The 21995-nt window shown below is 41.1% G+C and overlaps 1 protein-coding gene across 9 annotated transcripts in view; it reads right to left on the bottom strand.

Moving 5' to 3' along the window:
* The window catches only part of pcloa (piccolo presynaptic cytomatrix protein a), a 603113-nt gene that overhangs the window by 118678 nt on the left and 462440 nt on the right, over positions 1 to 21995 (bottom strand). For 6 of the 9 annotated variants that reach the window (XM_072563105.1, XM_072563107.1, XM_072563111.1 and 3 more), the window contains 3 exons: positions 18005 to 18185; positions 14939 to 15133; positions 5006 to 5182 (listed from right to left, as the gene is read on the bottom strand). In XM_072563105.1, the coding sequence (XP_072419206.1) occupies positions 5006 to 5182; positions 14939 to 15133; positions 18005 to 18185 (553 nt within the window). Of the gene's footprint in view, positions 1 to 5005; positions 5239 to 14938; positions 15134 to 18004; positions 18186 to 21995 lie in introns of those variants that run through there. The other 3 variants (XM_072563109.1, XM_072563113.1, XM_072563114.1) reach the window with 3 other exon arrangements.

Here is a 21995-nt window from a genome sequence, read left to right as displayed (position 1 = left end):
ATGTTGGTTTATATGCAGAAGATAGGGTGGAGGAGGGGTAAGGAATAAACAATAGGTAGGGATAGAGCCCTAAGAGAGAGAAGAACAGTTGGACACACCAAGGATCTGGCTAGGAGGCTGAGTAGCTGTTAATGGAGACTGGTAGTGCTAACAATAGGGTAGTTGACATGGTGTATGTGGACTTCAGTAAAGCCTTTGATAAGGTTCCACATGGTAGGCTGATGGAGAAAATGCAAAGGCATGGAATTGAGGGTGATTTAGCAGTTTGGATTAGAAACTCTAGGATTCTCTGGGAAGCAAGGGAGGAGATGGCAGAGCCATTGGCCTTGATTTTTATGTCCTCATTGTCTACAGGAAAAGTGCCAGAAGACTGGAGGATAGCAAATGTGGTTCCCTTGTTCAAGAAGGGGTGTAGGGATAACCCTAGTAACTATAGACCGGTGAGCCTCACTTCTGTTGTGGGCAAAGTCTTAGAGAGAATTGTAAGGGATAGGATTTATGAACATCTGGATAGGAATAATATGATCAAGGATAGTCAGCATGGTTTTGTGAAGGGCAGGTCGTGCCTCACAAATCTTATTGAATTCTTTGAGAAGGTGACTAAAGAGGTGGACCAGGACAAAGTGGTAGATGTGGTGTATATGGATTTTAGTAAGGTGTTTGATAAGGTTCCGCATGGTATGCTACTGCAAAAAATACGGAGGTATGGCATTGAGGGTGAGTTGGAGGTTTGGATTAGGAATTGGCTGGCTGGAAGAAGACAGAGGGTAGTAGTTGATGGTAAAGGTTCATCTTGGAGTGCAGTTACTAGCGGTGTTCCACAAGGATCTGTTTTGGGACCATTGCTGTTTGTCATTTTTATAAATGACCTGGAGGAGGGGCTAGAAGGTTGGGTGAGCAAGTTTGCGGATGATACGAAAGTTGGTGGAGTTGTTGACAGTGAGGAAGGATGTGGCAGGTTACAGCGGGATATAGATAAGCTGCAGAGCTGGGCAGAAAGATGGCAAATGGAGTTCAATGTAGCTAAGTGTGAAGTGATTCACTTTGGTAAGAGTAACAAGAAGATGGGGTACTGGGCTAATGGTCGGATACTTGGTAGTGTGGATGAGCAGAGGGATCTTGGTGTCCATGTACACAGATCTCTGAAAGTTGCCACCCAGGTAAATAGTGCTGTGAAGAAGGCATATGGCGTACAGGCTTTCATTGGTAGAGGAATTGAGTTCCGGAGTCCTGAGGTCATGTTGCAGTTGTATAAGACTCTGGTGCGGCCGCATCTGGAGTATTGTGTGCAGTGTTGGTTGCCATACTATAGGAAGGATGTGGAGGCACTGGAACGGGTGCAGAGGAGGTTTACCAGGATGTTGCCTGGTATGGTAGGAAGATCCTATGAGGAAAGGCTGAGGCAGTTGGGGCTTTTTCATTGGAGAAAAGAAGATTTAGGGGTGACTTGATAGAGGTGTACAAGATGATTAGGGGTTTAGATAGGGTCGACCATGAGAACATTTTTCCACATGTGGAGTCAGCTATTACGAGGGGGCATAGCTTTAAATTAAGGGGTGGTAGGTATAGGACAGATGTTAGGGGTAGATTCTTTACTCAGCGAGTCGTGAGTTCATGGAATGCCCTTCCAGTAGCAGTGGTGGACTCTCCCTCTTTATGGGCATTTAAACGGGCATTGGATAGACATATGGAGGATAGTGGGCTAGTGTAGTTAGGTGGGCTTGGATCGGCGCAACATCGAGGGCCAAAGGGCCTGTACTGAGCTGTATTTTTCTATGTTCTATGTTCTAAACTGGCTTTCTGTAAGAAGGCAGCAAGTGGTAGTTGATGGAAAATATTCAGTCTGGAGTCCAGTTACTAGTGGTGTGCCACAAGGATCTGTTTTGAGACCACCGCTTTTTGTCATTTTTATAAATGACTTAGACGCAGGCATAGGGGTGGATGGATTAGTACATTTGCAAACAACACTAAAGTCGGTGGAGTAGTGGACAGTTTGGAAGAGTGTTACAGGTTGCAGGAGGATTTGGATAAACTGTAGAATTGGGCTGAGAGGTGGCAAATGGAGTTCAATGCAGCTAAATGTGAGGTGATGCACTTTGGGAAGAATTACAGGATGGCAGAGTACTTGGTCAATGGAAAGATTCTTGGCAGTGTGGATGTGCAGAGGGATCTTGGAGTCCATATGCATAGATCCCTGAAAGTTGCCACCCAGGTGGATAGTGCTGTTAAGAAGGCATACGATGTGTTAGATTTCATTGGTAAAGGGATTGAGTTCCGGAACTGCAATATCATGCATCAACTATACAAAACGCTGGTGCAGCCACACTTGGAATATTATGTACAGTTCTGGTCACCCCATTACAAAAAGAATGTGGAAGCATTGGAAAAGGTGCAGAGGAAATTTACCAGGATGTTGCCTGGTCTGGAGGGAAGGTCTTATGAGGAAAGGCTGAGAGACTTGGGTCTTTTCTCATTGGAAAGAAGAAGGCTAAGGGGGGATTTGATAGAGACATACAAGATGATCAGATGATTAGGCAGGGTAGACAGAGAAAGACTTTTTCCGAGGATGATGACGTCAGCTTGTACGAGAGGGCATAACTACAAATTGAGGGGTGATAGATTTAAGACAGATGTCAGAGGCAGGTTCTTTACACAGAGAGTGGTAAGGGCGTGGAATGCCCTACCTGCTAAGGTAGTCAACTCAGCCACATTAGGGAAATTTAAACAATCCTTAGATAAGCTCATGGATGATTTTGGGATAGTGTAGGAGGATGAGCTGAGAAAAGTCCACAGGTCGGTGCAACATCGAGGGCCGAAGGATCTGTTCTGCACTGTATTGTTCTATGTTCTATGTCCCGAACTCTAGATTATCAATGTAAACTGTGAATAATTGCAGTCTCAACACTGATCTGTGGCTGCAAACAGGTCTCCAGGTGATATATTGCCTCTCTGGCAAAAGTGGGTACTGCAGATGCTGTAGATCAGAGTTAAGATTAGAATGGTGCTGGAAAAGCATAGCAGGTCAGGCAGCATCTGAGGAGCAGAAAAATCAACGTCTGATGAAGGGCTTTTGCCCGAAACATCGATTTTCCTGTTCCTCGGATGCCGCCTGACTTGCTGTGCTTTCTCAGCACCACTCTGATGAAAGGCTTTTGTCCAAAGCATCAATTTTCCTATTCCTCGGATGCCACTTGACTTACTGTGCTTTTCCAGCACCACTCTCATCTTGACTATTGCCTCTCTGGTCAAGGATATCTGAGAGTGGATACAGGACATTCTGGGGTGGGGGGAGGGGAGGGTGAACAGGCAGTGGTCATGGCACGTATCAGTACAAATGATACAGGTGATAAAAGTGATGAGGCCCTGAAAGCAGAATACAGGGAGCTAGGAAAACGTTAAGAAATAGGACCTTGAAGCTCATGATCTCAAGATTACTATCAGTGCCATATACTAATCAGAGTAGAAATGACAAGATACATCAGATGAATACGTGGCTGAAAATATGGTGACAGGGGAGGGTATCAGATTCCTGGGGCATTGGAACTGGTTTTGGGCGAGGTGTGACATACACAAATTTGACAGGTTACACCTGGGCAAAACTGGTGCTGCTGTCCTAGAGGGAGTGCTTGCTAGACCAGTTGGGGCAATTTAAATTAATATGCCAGGGGGATGGGAACCTATCAAAGGAGTCAGAGAAGGAGGGAACAAGAACAAAAGACAGAAAAGGGAATCAAAGATAAAATTCAGACGGGGTTATTGAGAAATATATTGGCAGCGAGACAAACAATATTAAAAAAACAAGCTTAAGGGCTTTGTGCCTTAATGCCTGGAACATTTACAATATATTGGATGAACTATTCGTGCAGATAGATGTAAATGGGTCCAATATCCATGCCCCTCATGATTTTATAAACCTCTATAAGGTCACCCCTAAGCCTCCGACGCTAAAGGGAAAACAGCCCTAGCCTATTCAACCTTTCCCTATAGCTCAAGTCCTCCAACCCTGGCAACATCCTTTCAAATCTTTTCTGAATCCTTTCAAGTTTCACAACATCTTTCCAATAGGAAGGAGACCAGAATTGCACGCAATATTCCAACAGTGGCCTGACCAATGTCCTGTACAGCCGCAACATGACCTCCCAACTCCTGTACTCTGATCAATAAAGGAAAGCATAAAAAAAAACCTTCTTCACTACCCTATCTACCTGCGACTCCAGTTTCAAGGACCTATGAACCTGCACTCCAAGGTCTCTTTGTTCAGCAACACTCCCTAGGACCTTACCATTAAGCATATAAGTCCTGCTAAGATTTGCTTTCCCAAAATGCAGCACCTCACGTTTATCTAAATCAAACTCCATCTACCACTTCTCAGCCCATTGGCCCATCTGGTCCAGATCCTGTTGTAATCTGAGGTAACCCTCTTCGCTGTCCTCTATACCTCCAATTTTGGTGTCATCTGCAAACTTACTAACTGTACCTCTTATGCTCACATCCAAATCATTTATATAAATGATGAAAAGTAGTGGACCGAGCACCGATCCTTGTGGCAGTCCACTGGTCACAGGCCTCCAGTCTGAAAAACAACCCTCCATTGGCAGGAATCCACTTCACCTCTTTGCCAGACTGGAGCATGTTTGGAAGAAGCATTACAAAGTATATTAACAAGTCATTTGCAAACATAATATCTCCAATTCCATTATTAATTCAGAGCATGAAGTTGAGGTGCAGGTGTTGGACTGGGGTGGACAAAATCAGAAGTTCACCTGACAAAAGAGCAGTGCTTTGAAAGCTTGTGATTTCAAATAAACCTGTTGAACTATATAACCTAGAATCGTGTGATTTCTGACTAATTTAGAGCATGTCACTAAGCTGAGATAAATATTTTAAATCAATGATTCAATTCACATTTAAAAATATTTAGAAATCTTGCATACTTGCCGACCCATATAGAAAATTGCAAACATCTTGAATAATATTTCATAACATTTCAAAATATTGATCTTACCTCCCTCAGACTTGGGTGATCCTTCTGACATCACCTTCCTTATGGCAAGTTGGCTTTGGTCTTTGTTCTCATTGGCTGGTGAAGGCAGATTGTCAGACTGAGTTCTTTGAATAGGGACGCCTGCAATGCTGTGTCTGTGCTTCCTGGCATGACTCTGAGCCTGACCGCTTTTATGTGCTGTGGCAGTGTGGGTGAAATGGAAACCCAGAGTATGTATCCTCAGATGGAACCAGCTTAAGTGTTTTTCATGCAAACAGAAGTGTTCCATTTAAATAAGTTGTGTAAACACCAAAAAGAGACATATCATGCACAGCATTAAGGAGTTAAAACTGGCCAGTTCTTTTGTCAAGACTTGATTACACTTAATTTGGCTCAGAAATTGCTTTGATGTGGAAAGTGCTCTATATGCAAAATTCAATTATAAAAGTTAGTAAAGTTAAATGCATTAAGAAGATCTCTAATGAATGAGTCCCTACATATACATGAACTCAAACTGTAGGTTTTATATGAAGTGCTTAATGGGACATGATTATAATTTGATATCAGTAATCACTCTGGTTCTTTATGGGGTTCCTACTAACAATGATTATATGTATATGCAATGGATTAATTATCCACTATTGACCTGCATACAATATTGATAAAGGCAATTTCTTTTTAATACCATAAAAACAAGTTATTTGGATCTTATTGGTGGGTGGCACAGTGGCACGGTGGTTAGCACTGCTGCCTCACAGCGCCAGAGACCCAGGTTCAATTCCTGCCTCAGGTGACTCTCTGTGTGGAGTTTGCACATTCTCCCTGTGTCTGTGTGGGTTTCCTCTGGGTGCTCCGGTTTCCTCCCATAATCCAAAATAAAAAAGGGGAAGGTTAGGTGAGTTGGCCAGGCTAAGTTGTTAGGTGTGTGGGCTTGTTGGGCCAAAGGGCCTGTTTCCACACTGTAAGTAATCTTAAATATAGGGATCTATATTCTAATCACATGAATTTCATACTGCCATTGGTTGTAAGAACAGTACAGGCTTTTTAGAAAAACACAGTATGGATCCTTGGTTTATGTAGTCGAGCGTCTGGATTTGAAAAATGAAACATGATAAACTGGACTTTGGATGAAAAGTCAATCACAGGAATGCAAAGGAAAATTTCAAGCAATGATATGTTAAGGTCTGATTTTTGTTGAGCAATATGTTTAACAGTATGGAGGTCTGTGCAATCACTAAAACGATCTACTTCCAACTCCCCCATATCCAGTTATCCTTCTCATCTTATTATGACTGAAATTGGCATCTGTGTCTTTGTTATTTCTGGACATGACTGTACGACTGTTTTTCTAGAAGGTCCCACAAGCTATCTACCATTAACTTGAGGTCATCCAAAACTTTGGTGTTCACATCCTAACTTGCACCAAGTGTTGTGGTTCTGTTCGCCGAGCTGGGATTTGTGTTGCAGACGTTTCGTCACCTGCCTAGGTGACCTCCTCAGTGCTTGGGAGCCTCCTGTGAAGCGCTTCTGCGATCTTTCCTCCAGCATTTGTAGTGGTTTGAATCTGCCACTTCCGGTTGTCAGTTCCAGCTGTCCGTTGCAGTGGTTGGTATATTGGGTCCAGATCGATGTGCTTATTGATTGAATCTGTAGATGAGTGCCATGCCTCTAGGAATTCCCTGGCTGTTCTCTGTTTGGCTTGTCCTATAACAGTAGTGTTGTCCCAGTCGAATTCATGTTGCTTGTCATCTGTGTGTGTGGCTACTAAGGATAGCTGGTCATGTTGTTTCGTGGCTAGTTGGTGTTCATGGATGCGGATCATTAGCTGTCTTGCTGTTTGTCCGATGTAGTGTTTTGTACAGTCCTTGCATGGGATTTTGTACACTACATTGGTTTTGCTCATGCTGGGTATCGGGTCCTTTGTCCTGGTGAGTTGTTGTCTGAGAGTGGCTGTTGGTTTGTGTGCTGTTATGAGTCCTAGTGGCCGCAGTAGTCTGGCTGTCAGTTCGGAAATGCTCTTGATGTATGGTCGTGTGGCTAGTCCTTTGGGTTGTGGCATGTCTTCGTTCCGTTGTCTTTCCCTTAGGCATCTGTTGATGAAATTGCGGGGGTATCCGTTTTTGGCGAATACATTGTATAGGTGTTCTTCTTCCTCTTTTTGCAGTTCTGGTGTCAAGCAGTGTGTTGTGGCCCTTTTGAACAGTGTCTTGATGCAACTTCTTTTGTGCGTGTTGGGGTGGTTGCTTTTGTAGTTTAGGACTTGTTCTGTGTGTGTGGCTTTCCTGTATACCTTTGTGTTGAATTCTCTGGTAGGTGTTCTCTGTACCTCTGTGAATCACTAGAGAGGAAGAAAAGGACAACCAACTCCCATTCCTAGACGTGATGGTACAGAGAACACCGAACGGAGAATTCACTACAAAGGTATACAGGAAAGCCACACACACAGACCAAGCCCTAAACTATGAAAGCAACCACCCCAACACATACAAAAGAAGTTGCATCAAGACACTATTCAAAAGAGCCACAACACACTGCAGTACACCAGAACTGCAAAAAGAGGAAGAAGAACACCTATACAATGTATTCGCCAAAAACGGATACCCCCGCAATTTCATCAACAGATGCCTAAGGGAAAGACAACGGAATGAGGACATGCCGCAACCCAAAGGACTAGCCACACTACCATACATCAAGAGCATTTCCGAACTGACAGCCAGACTACTGCGACCACTAGGACTCATAACAGCACACAAACCAACAGCCACTCTCAGACAACAACTCACCAGAATGAAGGACCCGATACCCAACATGAGCAAAACCAATGTAGTGTACAAAATCCCATGCAAGGACTCACCAAACACTACATAGGACAAACAGGAAGACATCTAACGATCCGCATCCATGAACACCAACTAGCCATGAAACGACACGACCAGCTATCCTTAGTAGCCACACACATAGATGACAAGCAACATGAGTTCGACTGGGACAACACTACTATTATAGGACAAGCCAAACAGAGAACAGCCAGGGAATTCCTAGAGGCATGGCACTCATCTACAGATTCAATCAATAAGCACATCGATCTGGACCCAATATATCGACCACTGCAACGGACAGCTGGAACTGACAACTGGAAGCGGCACAGACAAACCACTACAAATGCCGGACGAAAGATCGCAGAAGCGCTTCACAGGAGGCTCCCAAGCACTGAGGATGTCACCTAGACAGGTGACGAAACGTCTGCAACACAAATTCCCAGCTCGGCGAACAGAACCACAATGAGCACCTGAGCTACAAATCTTCTCACAAACTTTGCACCAAGTCTTGTTTTACTACCACCTGTATATTTGTTGACCTGTACTGACTCCAGAATAAACAACAGGTTGATTTAAAAAATCTCATGCTCCAGGTCCTTGTCGCTCCCTATATCTGTCCATCCCTCTAGTCCCTCCATCCTCAAATTTACTGAATACTCCTTTTTTATAGTCATGTACAGTATTTCCATTCTCTTCAGCATCCCTGATCTTAATTGCTTCACCAGTGCTGACTTACATTCCTAATGAAGAGTTTATGCCCAAAACATCGATTCTCCTGCACCTTGGATGCTGCCTGATCTGCTGTGTTTTTCCAGCGCCACACTTTTTGACTCTGACTCTCCAGCATCTACAGTCCTCACTTTCTCGTAATGTCTTTAATTGCCCAAGTCCTAAATTTGGGTATAAAAGCAAAGTACAGCAAATGCTGTAAATCTGAAATCTGAAGGAACTCAGCAAGTTTAGCAGCATCCACACGGAGAGAAACAGAGTTAACATTGTGAGTCCGATATGATTCTTCCTTGGAACTCTGAAGAAGTTGCTGCCAGACCTCCTAGCTTTCTCCAGCATTTATCCTTCATTTTTTTTAATATTAGCTAAGTTCTGGACTGCATTCCACACAACTTGCTAGCTGTCTATCTCTTTCTCATCCTTTAAGGCACTCTTGAAAAACATCTGTCTGAAAAATGTTTTGGTCATTTACCCTAGTATTACCTTATATAGCTTGGTATCATATCTCACTTTATAATGCCCAAGTGACATGAGCTGGGATAGTTTACCACATAAAATATGCTATCTAAATGCAAGTTGTTTTTGTTCACAATCTCATGATTACCAATATATTCTGTGTTGGATAGGGGTAAATAGTGAAAGGCCATGTCAAATGGTTTGCTCATCCTAAGATTATTGATAATGCGTGCTAATTTGTGCATTTTCATTCATTATTATCACTTTATCAAATGCCTGGAATCATTTTTCTTCTAGTTTTCAACAAATATAGTGCTAGAGATACTGCTACAGAGCTCTAATGTGTGTCAGTATTTCTCATAGAATGAGTTGTAATATCCAAGATCCAGTTATGTAAGTGGTTATACAGTCCAACAAAGCAGCTGATATGTGCTTTATGAAAAATACTTTGAAGTAAAAAAAGACTGACTTACATTAAAAAGTTCTGAACTGGTCATTTTTCTCATCCAGTTTTTTTCTAAGAAGAATTAGAACTTGACAGAGCTTTTTGTCTTGCACTTATCAGGACAATTCATAAAGATGTCAAGTCAGTGGAATAAAAAGACAACATTTAGATGAGAAAGGACTGCTAATTGCTTTGCAAATTGCCTCTGATTTGTGGAGGCATTGCCATGGAGCATTCCATTAATGATCATTGACAGTTAAAGCCAGGGTTTGTTTACATTTTAATCCGGGCAGAATCATAATTCAGCAGGGGGAACCTAAATAGTTGTACAAGTATACAGGAGGTTGAAAGTAGTGAGGTTAGAAATAAGGTTTCAAGGTCGGAAGAAGGCACCGGCAAGCAAGAAGTAGGTTTGAAGTGTGTCTATTTCAACACCAGGAGCATCTGGAATAAGGTGGGTGAACTTGCAGCATGGGTTGGTTTGTGGATTTCAATGTTGTGGCCATTTCGGAGACATAAGTACAGCAGGGGCAGGAATGGTTGTTGCAGGTTCCGAGATTTAGATGTTTCAGTAAGAACAAAAAAGATAGTAAAAGAGGATGTGGTGTGTGTGAATGGGTGATGTGGCATTGTTAGTCAAGGACAGTATTACGGTAGCAGAAAGTCATTTGAGAACTCACATACTGAGGTAGTATGGGCTAAGGTTAGAAACAGGAAAGGAGAGGTCACTTTTTGGGAGTTTTCTGTTGGTCTCTGAATAGTTCCAGAGGTGTAGAGGAAAGGATAGCAAAGATGATTGTCAATAGAAGTGAAAATGACAGGGTAGTTGTTATGGGGGACTTTAACTTCCCAGATATTGAGTGGGAATATATAGTTCAAATACTTTAGATAGGTCAGTTTTTTGTCCACTGTGTGCAGGAGAGTCAACAAGGTCAACAAGGGGCAAGGCCACACTGGATTGGATAGGGGTAATGAACCCAGCCAGGTGTTAAATTTGGAGGTAGGCGAGCACTTTGGTGATAGTGACCACAGTTTGATTATGTTTACTTTAGCAACGGAAAGGCATATACCACAGGGCAAGAGTTATAGCTGGAGGAAAGGCAATTATAATGCGATTAGGCAAGATTTAGGATGCATAGGTTGGGGAAGGAAACAGCAGGGGATGGGAACAATTGAAATGTGGAGCTTATTCTAGGAACAGCTATTGCAGTCCCTTGATAAGTATGTACCTGTCAGGCTGGGAGGAAGCTGTCGAGGACGATAGCCGTGGTTTACTAAGGAACTTGAATCCCTTTCAAGAGGAAGAAAAAGGCTTATGTTAGGATAAGATGTGATGGCTCAGTTAGGGCACTTAAGAGATACAAGTTAGCCAGGAAAGACCTAAAGGGAGAGCTAAGAAGAGCCAGGAGGGGATATGAGAAGTTGTTGGTGGATAGGATCAAGGAAAACCCTAAGGCTGTCTATAGATAAATCAGGAATAAAAGAATGACTAGAGTAAGATTAGGGCCAATCCAGCATTATAGTGGGAAGATGTGCATTGAGTCAGAGGAGATAGGGGAAGCACTAAATGAATATTTTACATCAGTATTCACAAAGAAAAAGACAATGTTGTCGAGGAGAATACTGAGATACAGGCTTCTAGATTAGATGGGATTGAGGTTCTTAAGGAGGAGGTGTTAGCAATTCTGGAAAGTGTAAAAATAGATTAGTGCCCTGGCCCAGATGGGATTTATCCTAGGATTCTCTGGGAAGCGAGGGAGGAAATTGCCAAGCCTTTGGCTTTGATCTTTATGTTGTCATTGTCTGCGGGAATAGTGCCAGAAGACTGGAGGATAGCAAATGTTGTTCCCTTGTTCAAGAAGGGGAGTAGAGACAACTGGGGTAATATTAGACCAGTGAGCATTATTTCGCTTGTGGGTAAAATGTTGGAAAATGTAATAAAGATTGGATTTATAATCATCTAGAAAGGAATAAGTTGATTGGGGTAGATAACACAGTTTAGTGAAGGTTAGGTCGTGCCTCACAAACCTTATTGACTTCTTTGAGAAGGTGACCAAACAGTTGAATGAGGCTAAAGTGATTAATGTAGTGTATATGGATTTCAGGAAGGCATTTGATAAGATTCCCCAAGGTAGGCTATTGTACAAAATACGGAGGCATGGGATTGAGGATGATTTAGTGGTTTGGATCAGAAATTGGCTAGCTGAAAGAAGACAGAGGGTGGTGGTTGATTGGAAATATTCATCTTGGAGTCGAGAGTGTGATGCTGGAAAAGCACAGCAGCTCAGACAGCATCCGAGGAGCAGGAAAATGGATGGTTCGGGCAAAAAGCCCTTTATCAGGAATGAGGCTGGGAGCCTCAGGGATGGAGAGATAAATGGGAGAGGGTTGGGGCTGGGGGGGAAGGTAGCTGAAAGTGCAATAGGTGGATGGAGATGGGGGGAAGGTGATAGATCAGAGGGGAGGGTGGAGGAGATAGGTGGGAAGGAAGATGTACAGATGGGATGGGTCATGAGGATGGTGCTGAGCTGAAAGGTTGGAATTAGGGTAAGGTGGGGGTAGGGGGAATGAGGAAACTGGAGAAATCCACATTGATGCCATGGGGTTGGAGGGTCCTGAGGTGGAAGATGAGGCCTAACTTTCGCCTAATATTTATCTTGTAGTTCAATTACTAGTGGTGTACCCGAAGGATCTGTTTTAGGTCCACTGCTGTTTGTCATTTTTATTAATGACCTGGATGAGGGCGTAGAAGGATGGGTTATGACATTTGTGGATGACATTAAGGTCGGTAGAGTTGTGGATAGTGCCAAAGAATATTGTAGGTTGCAGAGGGACATAGATAAGCTGCAGAGCTGGACTGAGAGGTGGCAAGTGGAGTTTAATGCAAAATGTGTGAGGTGATTCATTTTGGAAGGAGTAATAGGAGTGCAGAGTACTGGGTTAATGTTAAGATTCTTGGTAGTGTAGATGAGCAGAGAGATCTTGGTGTCCATATACATAGATCCTTGAAAGTTGCCATACAGTATAAATGTTCAGTTTCCCATTTAATTGGTACTCTAGTGAATTGTCCTGATGAGGGCAAAATGAATTAAAAACATGTTTTCTCAAAGTTTAAATAATTATCAAGTTCTGCATGACTGAATGATTATACAAGGTATGATATATTACATTTTGCAATTTAAGGTAATTTGTGAAAGGAGAAATGGATACGCCAATTGTATCAAGCAGGTGTGCTTTGGATGGTGAATCTACCTAATTGCAGGAAACTCAGCCATGATGCTAACTGCACAGTTGTTCAATAAGGTTAAGGTGGATTGTTGTGCTTATTAACATTCACATTGAACGTGCTATGAATCCGTTCACTTTTCCACTACAGATAGCAAATTCTCAAAGCTCTGCATATAGTTTGTTTGAGCTTGACATATAAAAGTGAAATTTCTAAAATTAATTTTTAATCGATTTTAATAATCATGAATCATAATTATTATTTCAATTATTATTTCTTAGCATTATTATTTCCAAGATTGGGGAAGGTTTCATTATGTTGGAAAATAGTGAATGCAACTCCTTTATTCAAAAAACAGAGGGAGACAGAAAGCAAGGAACTACAGGCCAGTTAGCTTAACATCTGTTTTTGGGAAAATGTTAGAAGTTAATATTAAAGATGTTATAATGTGACACGAGAAAAAGTTCATGTTAATTAGAGAGTGTCAACTTCATTTTGTGAAAAGGAAATTAAGTTTAGGCAATTTATTGGAGTTCTTTGATGAAGAAATATGTGTTGTGGATAAAGGAGAATCAGCATTTAATAAGTGCCACATCAAAAGTTTTGGCTCATGATGATGGGGGTAATATTTTGACATGGATTTAAGATTGACTGACTCGCAGGAACTAGACACTAGGAATAAATTGGTACTTTTCAGGTTAGCAAGTTGTAATGACAGCGTATCACAGGGATCAGTGCTAGGTCCTCCACATTTTACAACTCGTAAAAGTGACCTAGATGGAGGGATGAAGGGTATCATTGCTAAATTTCCTGAAGACACAAAAGGTAGGTGGAAAAGTAAGCTATGAAGAGGGCTAAGGTGGTGACATAGTGATATAGATAGGTTAAGTCAGGGAGTAAAGATCTGGCAAATGGTATATAATGTGGGGAAATGTGAAATTTATTATTTTGGCAGGAAGCACAGAAAATAAATATGTTATCAAAATATTGAGAGGTTGAAAAGATCTGAGATGTAGAGGAATAGGGTGCCTCTATGAAAAAACTACAATGGCTTGCATGAAGGTACAGTAAGTAAATAGGAAACCTAATACAATGCTATTGCTCATAATAAGGAGAGTTCAATACAAAAGTAGTGAGGTTGTTCAGTTGTGGAGTACTGTTGACAATGTCTGTTTCTTTATCCAAGAAGGGATGCAAATGATTTAGAAACAGTTCAGAGAAGATTTACTCAAGTAATATGTGGAATGGATGGATTATTTTATGAGGAAAACGTGGACAGTTTAGGCATTCACTGAAGTCTAGAAGAATAAGAGGTGGTTTAATTGAAGGGTGGATTTGGAAAAGATATTTCCCCTGATGGGAACTAGGGATACTATTTAAATGTAAGGGATCAGCCATTTAAACCAGAGATGAGGCTTGTTTTTCTATCAAGGGATCAGAGATTTTGAAACTCTCTTCCTTAAAAGGTGGAGGAAACAGAGTCTTTGATTATTTTTAAGGTAGAGATAAATAGATTCTTGCTAAGCAATAAGGTGAAAGGTTTTCGAGGATAGACAAGAACATGGATTTGAGGTTCCAGTCAGTTCCACCTCAAACGTACTGAATGGGAGAAAAACTTGGCCAAATGGCTTATTTCTATTTGTTCACATGTTCAGGACATTATTGGATGTGGATCTAGGTCTGCAATAACCAGTTTAGGATTATCTGGATTGTGACAGCTGGAAGCCAGTGACAGAGATCACAGCAGTGTCAAATGGATTAACAGTTGCTGAACACCTCTTTTGTTGCTCAGAATGTTACTTCCAGCAATCGGGTAGCAGGTGCATGAACAAAAAACACTCAATAACAGGGAGCAAAAAAATTTAAATTATTAAAATTAAGCTCTGTGGGTACATTAATCAGTAGAATAACTAATAATGAGTGTTATTATTAATAAAATGGAAACTGATGTGAAGGTTTATGTCACCCATCAGATATTTTGTTCAAATCCACATCTACATAACTGGTTGCTTTGGGTGAGGGACTAAATTAGAGGAACAGCCAGTTTCACTGCCTTATCCCAAATGAAAAGTCACAATTATAGGAAAATGATCAGTGATGTATAAATACGATTCACAGAGAGGTACGGCTACATACGGTGAGCAGATGATGCAAACGATAGGAGTGAACTGAAAAAAAAAACTGGATTAACAGAGGCTCAGAAAGTTAAGGGAGTTCAGACAAAAGGCAACAGATGAATGTTAAGCTGCCATGCTGAGGAAGTTATTTGCGTCGTTTACTTGGCTGGAGTCGGAGCTGCTGCACGGCTGCTTCTGCTGCAGCAATGGCGGCCCCAGCGTCTTCCAGGTGGGTCTGGGTGACACTGGTTTTGCTTTGGCTTCGAGATGGCCCATGAGAACGTAAATGTCCTTCTGAAGAAGATTTTGAGCTGGCAGGACTGCTCTGGGATTTCTCAATGGTGGCCACGTGCATTTCTGGTGGAACAAATATCAGTGATGAACATAGTTGTCATGACATTTATTTTCTGTGGTTTATTTTCTGTATTCCAATCTTTACACAATCACAGTTAATGTTACTCTGTCATTGGATAACAGAAATATTAAAGTAATCTGTGAGTTAGGTCTGCCTCCATTCCAGCCACTTTCTCTATGGAGGCATCCAAGGAGCAGGAAAATTGACGATTCAGGCAAAAGCCCTTCATTGGATGCTGCCTGACCTGCTGTGCTTTTTCAGCACCACTCTAATCTAAACCCTGTGCTTACAGACTCCATGTCTGTTCGAATTCAAACAATCACCATAATGTAAATGCATGTCTTTACTGCAGAGGCTTTAATCTGGTGAAGATCTGTATTTTATTGTAGGAACAGTTAGATATAGGGAAAACTTATCAATTTGAAAACATTGTAAATCTTAAATAGCATTAACGCTTGACGACCCATTCAGCAAAGAAATGACTCTACTGAGGACAGATGTTGTAAACTCAACATCAGAAATTTAACCAGGTCCAACCTGCAGGTGAGAAGCACTAAATACCAGTCAGCTAGAGCTAATAGGTTCCATGATCAAATGTTGACAATTACACGCATCCATTGAACCCAGATTCACATCATTGTTTTAACAGCAGATATGTCAGTTTGAATGTTAGTTCTGATGGACACAGCTTTATTTTGCATGTGTAAGAGCAAGTACATAGAAAAGAAACAAGCAGGAGATCACATGAAATAATTGTTTTTGAAAAAAATATTCTTTATTCTTATTAAGTTGTGAAGGCATTGGAACATATTTTCTGGATGGTATCAGTGATGAGGGACTTCAGTTATAAGAAGTTGTTGTAAAAATTACAAATGTTTTCCTTAAAATAAAGGGTGTTTTATTGAAGTAAGTCGGTCAGATGTTTTGATGAAGTAGAAAGAATAAAATACTTGTATTTCACAAACTTGTGATGTCCCAAAACATTCACAGTCAGTGAGCTGGAGCTGATGTTGTAACATAATTAGCATGCAGAAAGCTTCCTCAAAACCGCAATGTGACAGTAATTGATAAACAGATTGTTTGGTGATGACGACTGAAGGATGATCCTGAGAGAAATTCCAGTATTGCTCTTAAGAATAGTGTAGTGGGATTGTTCTTGTCCACTTGAGGGTAAAGATGGAACTTTGATTGAAGGTTTCATTCAAAAGATTGCAGCTCTCAGAGTGTAGCATTCCTTGAGTATGCAACTGTTAGTGTCCACAGAATGAAATATAATCCTATTCTTAACAAAGGCAATCATGAAACACCTGGTCATAACCAATGTCACCTAACAAGACCCAAGGAGCATGTGCTGCTCTCTAAACTTATTTTCTTCACCAAACTTAAGGCAATACATTGATTCCACCATGAAGGTAGGTGATTAAGAGTCACTCGCCTTGAAATGTGAACTGTGCTTTCTCTGTTGCCAGACCTGCTGTTTTTATTTCTGATCTTGAGCATCCACAGTTTTTAGTTTTATTATGTAAATATATTTGCTTGCTACTCAAAGCTAAGAGGCAGAAAATCAGAAGAAATGTTGCCCTAAAGATTCTTGGTGATGTGATTACAGCTGTATGTTCAATGCTGAGCCTGCAATGTGGTTAGGGTTAAGGTGAGGGTTAGAAAATGGCAGGAATTCTATTATTCTGTGCTTGAGGCTGATACTGCTGCTCATATAATTAGGTACCACTCCTTAGAACCGTCTGGGCTGTGAGTTTACACACATTCAACATGTCTGAGGCTGTTGGTTTCTTTTCCCTAAGTAGGGGTCTCGCACTCCAAATGTACTGTCACACTCTTTTACTTACATCTGTACATTCCAAAGCTCTCTAGTGTAGTGTCTATGATTTCTCTTTTTCCACACTCATTCTTGTCTGAAATCTTGTCTCAATCCTCTACAGATGTCAGAGTGCCATCATCAGTTATATTTCATCATATGTATTTCCATTATATTTGAAAAATGTTTTCTGATAATCACTAGTCACCGTAGGATTTTTCTTTAATCTGTGATTCAACATGCATCAAAATCATAGGAAGGGACATGTTTGAGTTATTATTAAATCTGGGATATTAATAGAGGAAATACTTGCACATTTAGCTGTGAGTGGAAGAAAATGTTAAACAGTATCAGATGCAACTTACATTGAAAATGAACTCAAACTATCAAGATTGAACATGCTATAGGAGTGAGGGAATTTGAAAGATCCTTAACTGGGTTGGAGAAGGCCAAAATTTTTGTAACAAGTTGACAAAAAATTGAAGTATCAAATTTGATAGCATCAACATTGTCATATGAGCAACAATTTAAATGTTTACTCCTTTGCTTTGTCCATGTTCTTAATGTAATATTATTTATAAATTACTTCAGCCATTGTGACTGGATTCCTCAAAGGTACTGAACCAGACTACATCAACTGGCTAAAAAATGTCTGATGCTGTTGCACCAAAAACACATTTTGCTTCCTCAGAACTCAGATAATTTGTTTGCCCTTCCACTCAAAAACCCAAAAGTGAATCTCAATATCTTTTTATTACATTTCACTTGTATTACATTTAAAACAGGAAATATTTTTAGACATGATCAACTTCTTCAATTCCCTCCTGAATAGTGGAATTACAACTTATTCTCCATCTAGTCACAAAATGAGTGATCGCTTCATTGTTTAGGATGTACTTTCATCTACAAATCAGTGTTCATCCCGGTTACTTTTATTAAGCAGTAAATTAAACACAGACTCCTCCTCCTGTGCAATGGGTGTTGACCCTTGGATGACCAGAGGCATTGATAAAGAAGGAATTACATAAACATTTCATGAAAAGTGAACATCACGTACCCTTGGATGGATCTGGGAAGATACCATGGCTCCGACTCTTAATAACTGAGGGCTTTGGTGACTGCTGGCTGTTTTGTCCAGAATGGGACCTTGCGTGGTCAATACTTTCAGCCTGTTCCTTCAGGGGATACCATCTCAGTGTGTTATCAAAATGTGAGGTATTAGACAAGTCAATCAGCACCTAAAAATAAGATGGAAAAGCTTAAAAATATGAGCCCACTGCTTTTCTTGGAGGTTATTTATTTAATCAGAGCTTGTTGTAATTAGTTATATTTATTTAAAATATAATTGGATCATTGTTGGCTTAGAAGTATAGAAAGATTGAATATGTATGACCCAGAAGGAGGCCAGTCAGTCTCTCATGTGTGTACTTGTCCAATGCAACAGAATCTCAACCACTCCCCTGACTTTCTCTATTGACCTGCAAATATTTTCTCTTCAAAAAATTATCAATTACTGTATTTTAAACATCTCAATTGAAGCTGCCATCACCAGTGTCAGGCAGGTACATTGTAGAAATGAGACATTGCTGACTGAAATTGCTTTTCTCAGTGTCAAAAATTGCAATCATCTTAAGTCTGTCTCCTTTGTTTTTTTCTCCCTTCACCAACAAGAATAGTTTCCCCCTTCACCCCCGTCTGCACCTTTGGGATTTTCCCAGGAGACTATGACATTGGATGCATTCACGACAAAGACCAATATAGATCGAGATATTAAAGAAAACAAGGGATGTGAGGACAGTGCAAGAAAATGGCTGTGATGAAGATGATCAGAAATAATGTCAGGGCAGGCTTGAATGACCAACTCCAGCTCCCAATTCCCATGTTCCTTAAACTAATCACAAAATGTTTGCATGCAAAAGGAGGCCATTTAGCTCATAAAGTCTGCATTAGCTTTCAGACCACTTTAATGTATATCTCCTGCCTTTTCCTGTAACCCTGTATTTTGTTCCTATTTTTAAAAAAAAAACAATTCCCTCTCAATGAATCAATTGAACCCGCCTCTTCCATGCAGTGCAGTCTAAACTCAAACTTCATACTGAGTGAGAGAGTCTTTTCTCACCTCGCATTTGCTTCATTTGCAAATCACTTTAAATCTGTGCATCTAGTTTTTGATCTATTTATGAGTGGGAACAGTTTCTGCATATCCATTCTGTTCATAACTTTTGTAAATTTGAAAACTTCACCTGACTCCATAGTTAGAGGGACAGATAGGAGATTCTGTGGAAATGAAACAGACTCACAGTAGGTGTGTAGTCTCCCGGGTGTCAGGGTTTGTGATGTCTCGGATCATGTTTTTGGAATCCTTGAGGGGAAGGGGGAGCAGGGAGCAGCGCCAAGTCGTGGTCCACATAGGCACCAACAACATAGTTAGGAAAAGAGATGGGGATTTAAGGCAGAAATGCAAGGAGGTAGGGTAGAAGCTTCGAGCTAGAGTAAACAGAATTATCATCTCTGGTTTGTTACCCATGCCATGTGCTAGTGAGATGAGGAATAGGGAGAGAGAGCAGTTAAACACATACCTACAGGGATGGTGCAGGAGGGAGGGATTCAGATACCGGGGTTAATTGAGGCTCATTCTGGGTAGGTGGGTCCTCTACAAATGGGATGGTCTACACCTTAACCAGAGGGGTACCAATTTCCTGGGGGAAGATGTGTGCTAATTTAAACTAATTCAGCAAGGGGATGGGAACCTGAATTGTAGCTCCAGTGTACAGGAGGTTGAGAGGAGTGAGGTCCTGAATAAGGTTTCAAGGTCGCAGGAATGTACCGGCAGGCAGGAAGGTGGATTGTAGCGTGTCTACTTCAACACCAGGAGCATCCAGAATAAGGTGGGTGAACTTGCAGCATGGGTTGGTACCTGGAACATCAATGTTGTGGCCATTTTGGAGACATGGGTAGAGCAGGGTATCACAAAGCTAGTCCCTTTTTTTCCTAAAAGCTGTTCCTTAGCCCAAGGAGACTCGGCCCTTGATTTTCTTTTTCCAGACAGGCAATAAACCGGGCAGTGCTAGGATCAGTCTGTTTTGGTACAGAGAAGGAAAAGATTTTGAGAGGCCTTTTGTTTATATGTAAACAGATGAGACTTTAGGACAAAGTGGTCATGCTTTAGAAGTGACCTGTATAAAGAGAGGGGAGTGGTCAGCTCTTTAGTTGAGCTGAGCTGAGCAGATTTAGTTCAGTCTTGAACTGGGAAGTTCACCAGGGAGCTGTGTGAAAACTTGCTCTCTCTTTTTTGCCCTTCAACCTCTACCTGTGGGCATGTGTTCCATTTATACTGGTTTTTAAAGGGAGTTTGCTCATTGGGACTGTTCTGTATATTCGGATAAGTCTAGTTGGATAAGTTGAGTTCTGTAGGCATTCTTTATTCTGTTCTTTATGTTTCATTATGTAATTTTGTGAATAAAGTTTTGTCCGTTTTAAAATCTAATAGTCAACCTAGCCATTTTACTCTGGGTAATTTTCACTATACACTTACCAAAACAAATTGCAAAGTTATGGTCTGGGCTGCCTATTCAAGAATGTTTTGGTCTAGCCTAGTCCATAACAGATTGGATGCTCTTTGCAGGATTTTAAACAGTGAGTGGTAGGTGCCCGTGTCTTTATTTCAGGTGTTGGTTTGGTTGGTTAGACAAAGCTTAGAATAGTAATGGCTCTTTCAGTCGCCAAAGGTTTTCTGGATGTGGATGCTGTAACTTTGGAAGTTTTGCAAAAAGTGAATAAAACAAGTTGCAAGAATTAGCAGAGAAGCTGGAATTGGAACTGCCTGCTTCTGTGAGGAAAGGGGAGATAATTACAGCAGTAGCTCAGCATTTATTCTTGCTGGAGAAACCATCAGAATCAATAGAGATGGGAAGAATTCAATTGCAAATGAAGCAGCTTGAGTTGGAGTCGAGAGATGGACAAGAATTTAAAAAATCGAGCAAACCTATGATGCCCTTAGAGAGGTAATTATTATGGAAGAATTCAAAAATTCACTGCCTGAAGTAACGCAAACTCATGTGCAAAAGCAGAGAGTTAAAACAGCAAGGTTAGCAGCTGAAGTGGCTGATGATTATGAGCAGGTCCATAAAACTCGGTTTGTCTTCCAGAATCAACTTCAGTCCATGAGGGATAGAAATTGGGGCAAAGAGAAATCCTCATGTAGAAAGGGAAAGGTAGATCTCAGTGAAGATCATAAGGATAACTTACAACAGGGCAAAAAAGAAACCTTAAGGAAGCTGACATAGTGTTATCGGAAATTTTCTTTGATCAGATAAGTGGAACAGAGAAGGAGCAAATAGGTAAACATACCAGTATCTTTAGCTCTACTAAGATGATTGAATTACAGCAAAAAGATGTTAAAACAGTTATTAGATTAGATTACTTACAGTGTGGAAACAGGCCCTTCGGCCCAACAAGTCCACACCGACCCGCCGAAGTGCAACCCACCTATACCCCTACATTTACCCCTTTTTACCTAACACTACAGGCAATTTAGCATGGCCAATTCACCTGACCTGCACATCTTTGGACTGTGGGAGGAAACCAGAGCACCTGGAGCAAATCCTCGCAGACATGGGGAGAACGTGCAAACTCCACACAGTCAGTCGCCTGAGTCGGGAATTGAACCCGGGTCTCTGGCGCTGTGAGGCAGCAGTGCAAACCACTGTGCCACCATGCTGCCCCCATAAAGAAAGAAAATGAATGCATTCCTGTGTGTTATTACTTAACAAATGATGGCTTAATGAGGAAATGGAGACCATCACACATTAAAGCAGATGAGACAAGGACAGAGATTCATCAAATTGTTTTGCCAGCAGGGTATAGAAAGGAGATGCTGTGAATGGCACATGATTTATCTCTTGGAGGTCATTTAGGGGTGAGGAAAACACAGGCGAAAATACAAAAACATTTTTACTGGTCTGGACTACACAAAGATGTAGTTGAATTTTGCCAGATGTGTCGTACATGTCAGTTAATCAGAAAACCCCAGGCAGTAATAAAACCTG

The sequence above is a fragment of the Chiloscyllium punctatum genome, chromosome 44 (assembly GCF_047496795.1).
Source record: "Chiloscyllium punctatum isolate Juve2018m chromosome 44, sChiPun1.3, whole genome shotgun sequence".
Taxonomy (NCBI): domain Eukaryota; kingdom Metazoa; phylum Chordata; class Chondrichthyes; order Orectolobiformes; family Hemiscylliidae; genus Chiloscyllium; species Chiloscyllium punctatum.
The sequence above is the reverse complement of the archived record's forward strand: the minus strand, read 5'-3'. Positions and strand labels throughout refer to the sequence as shown.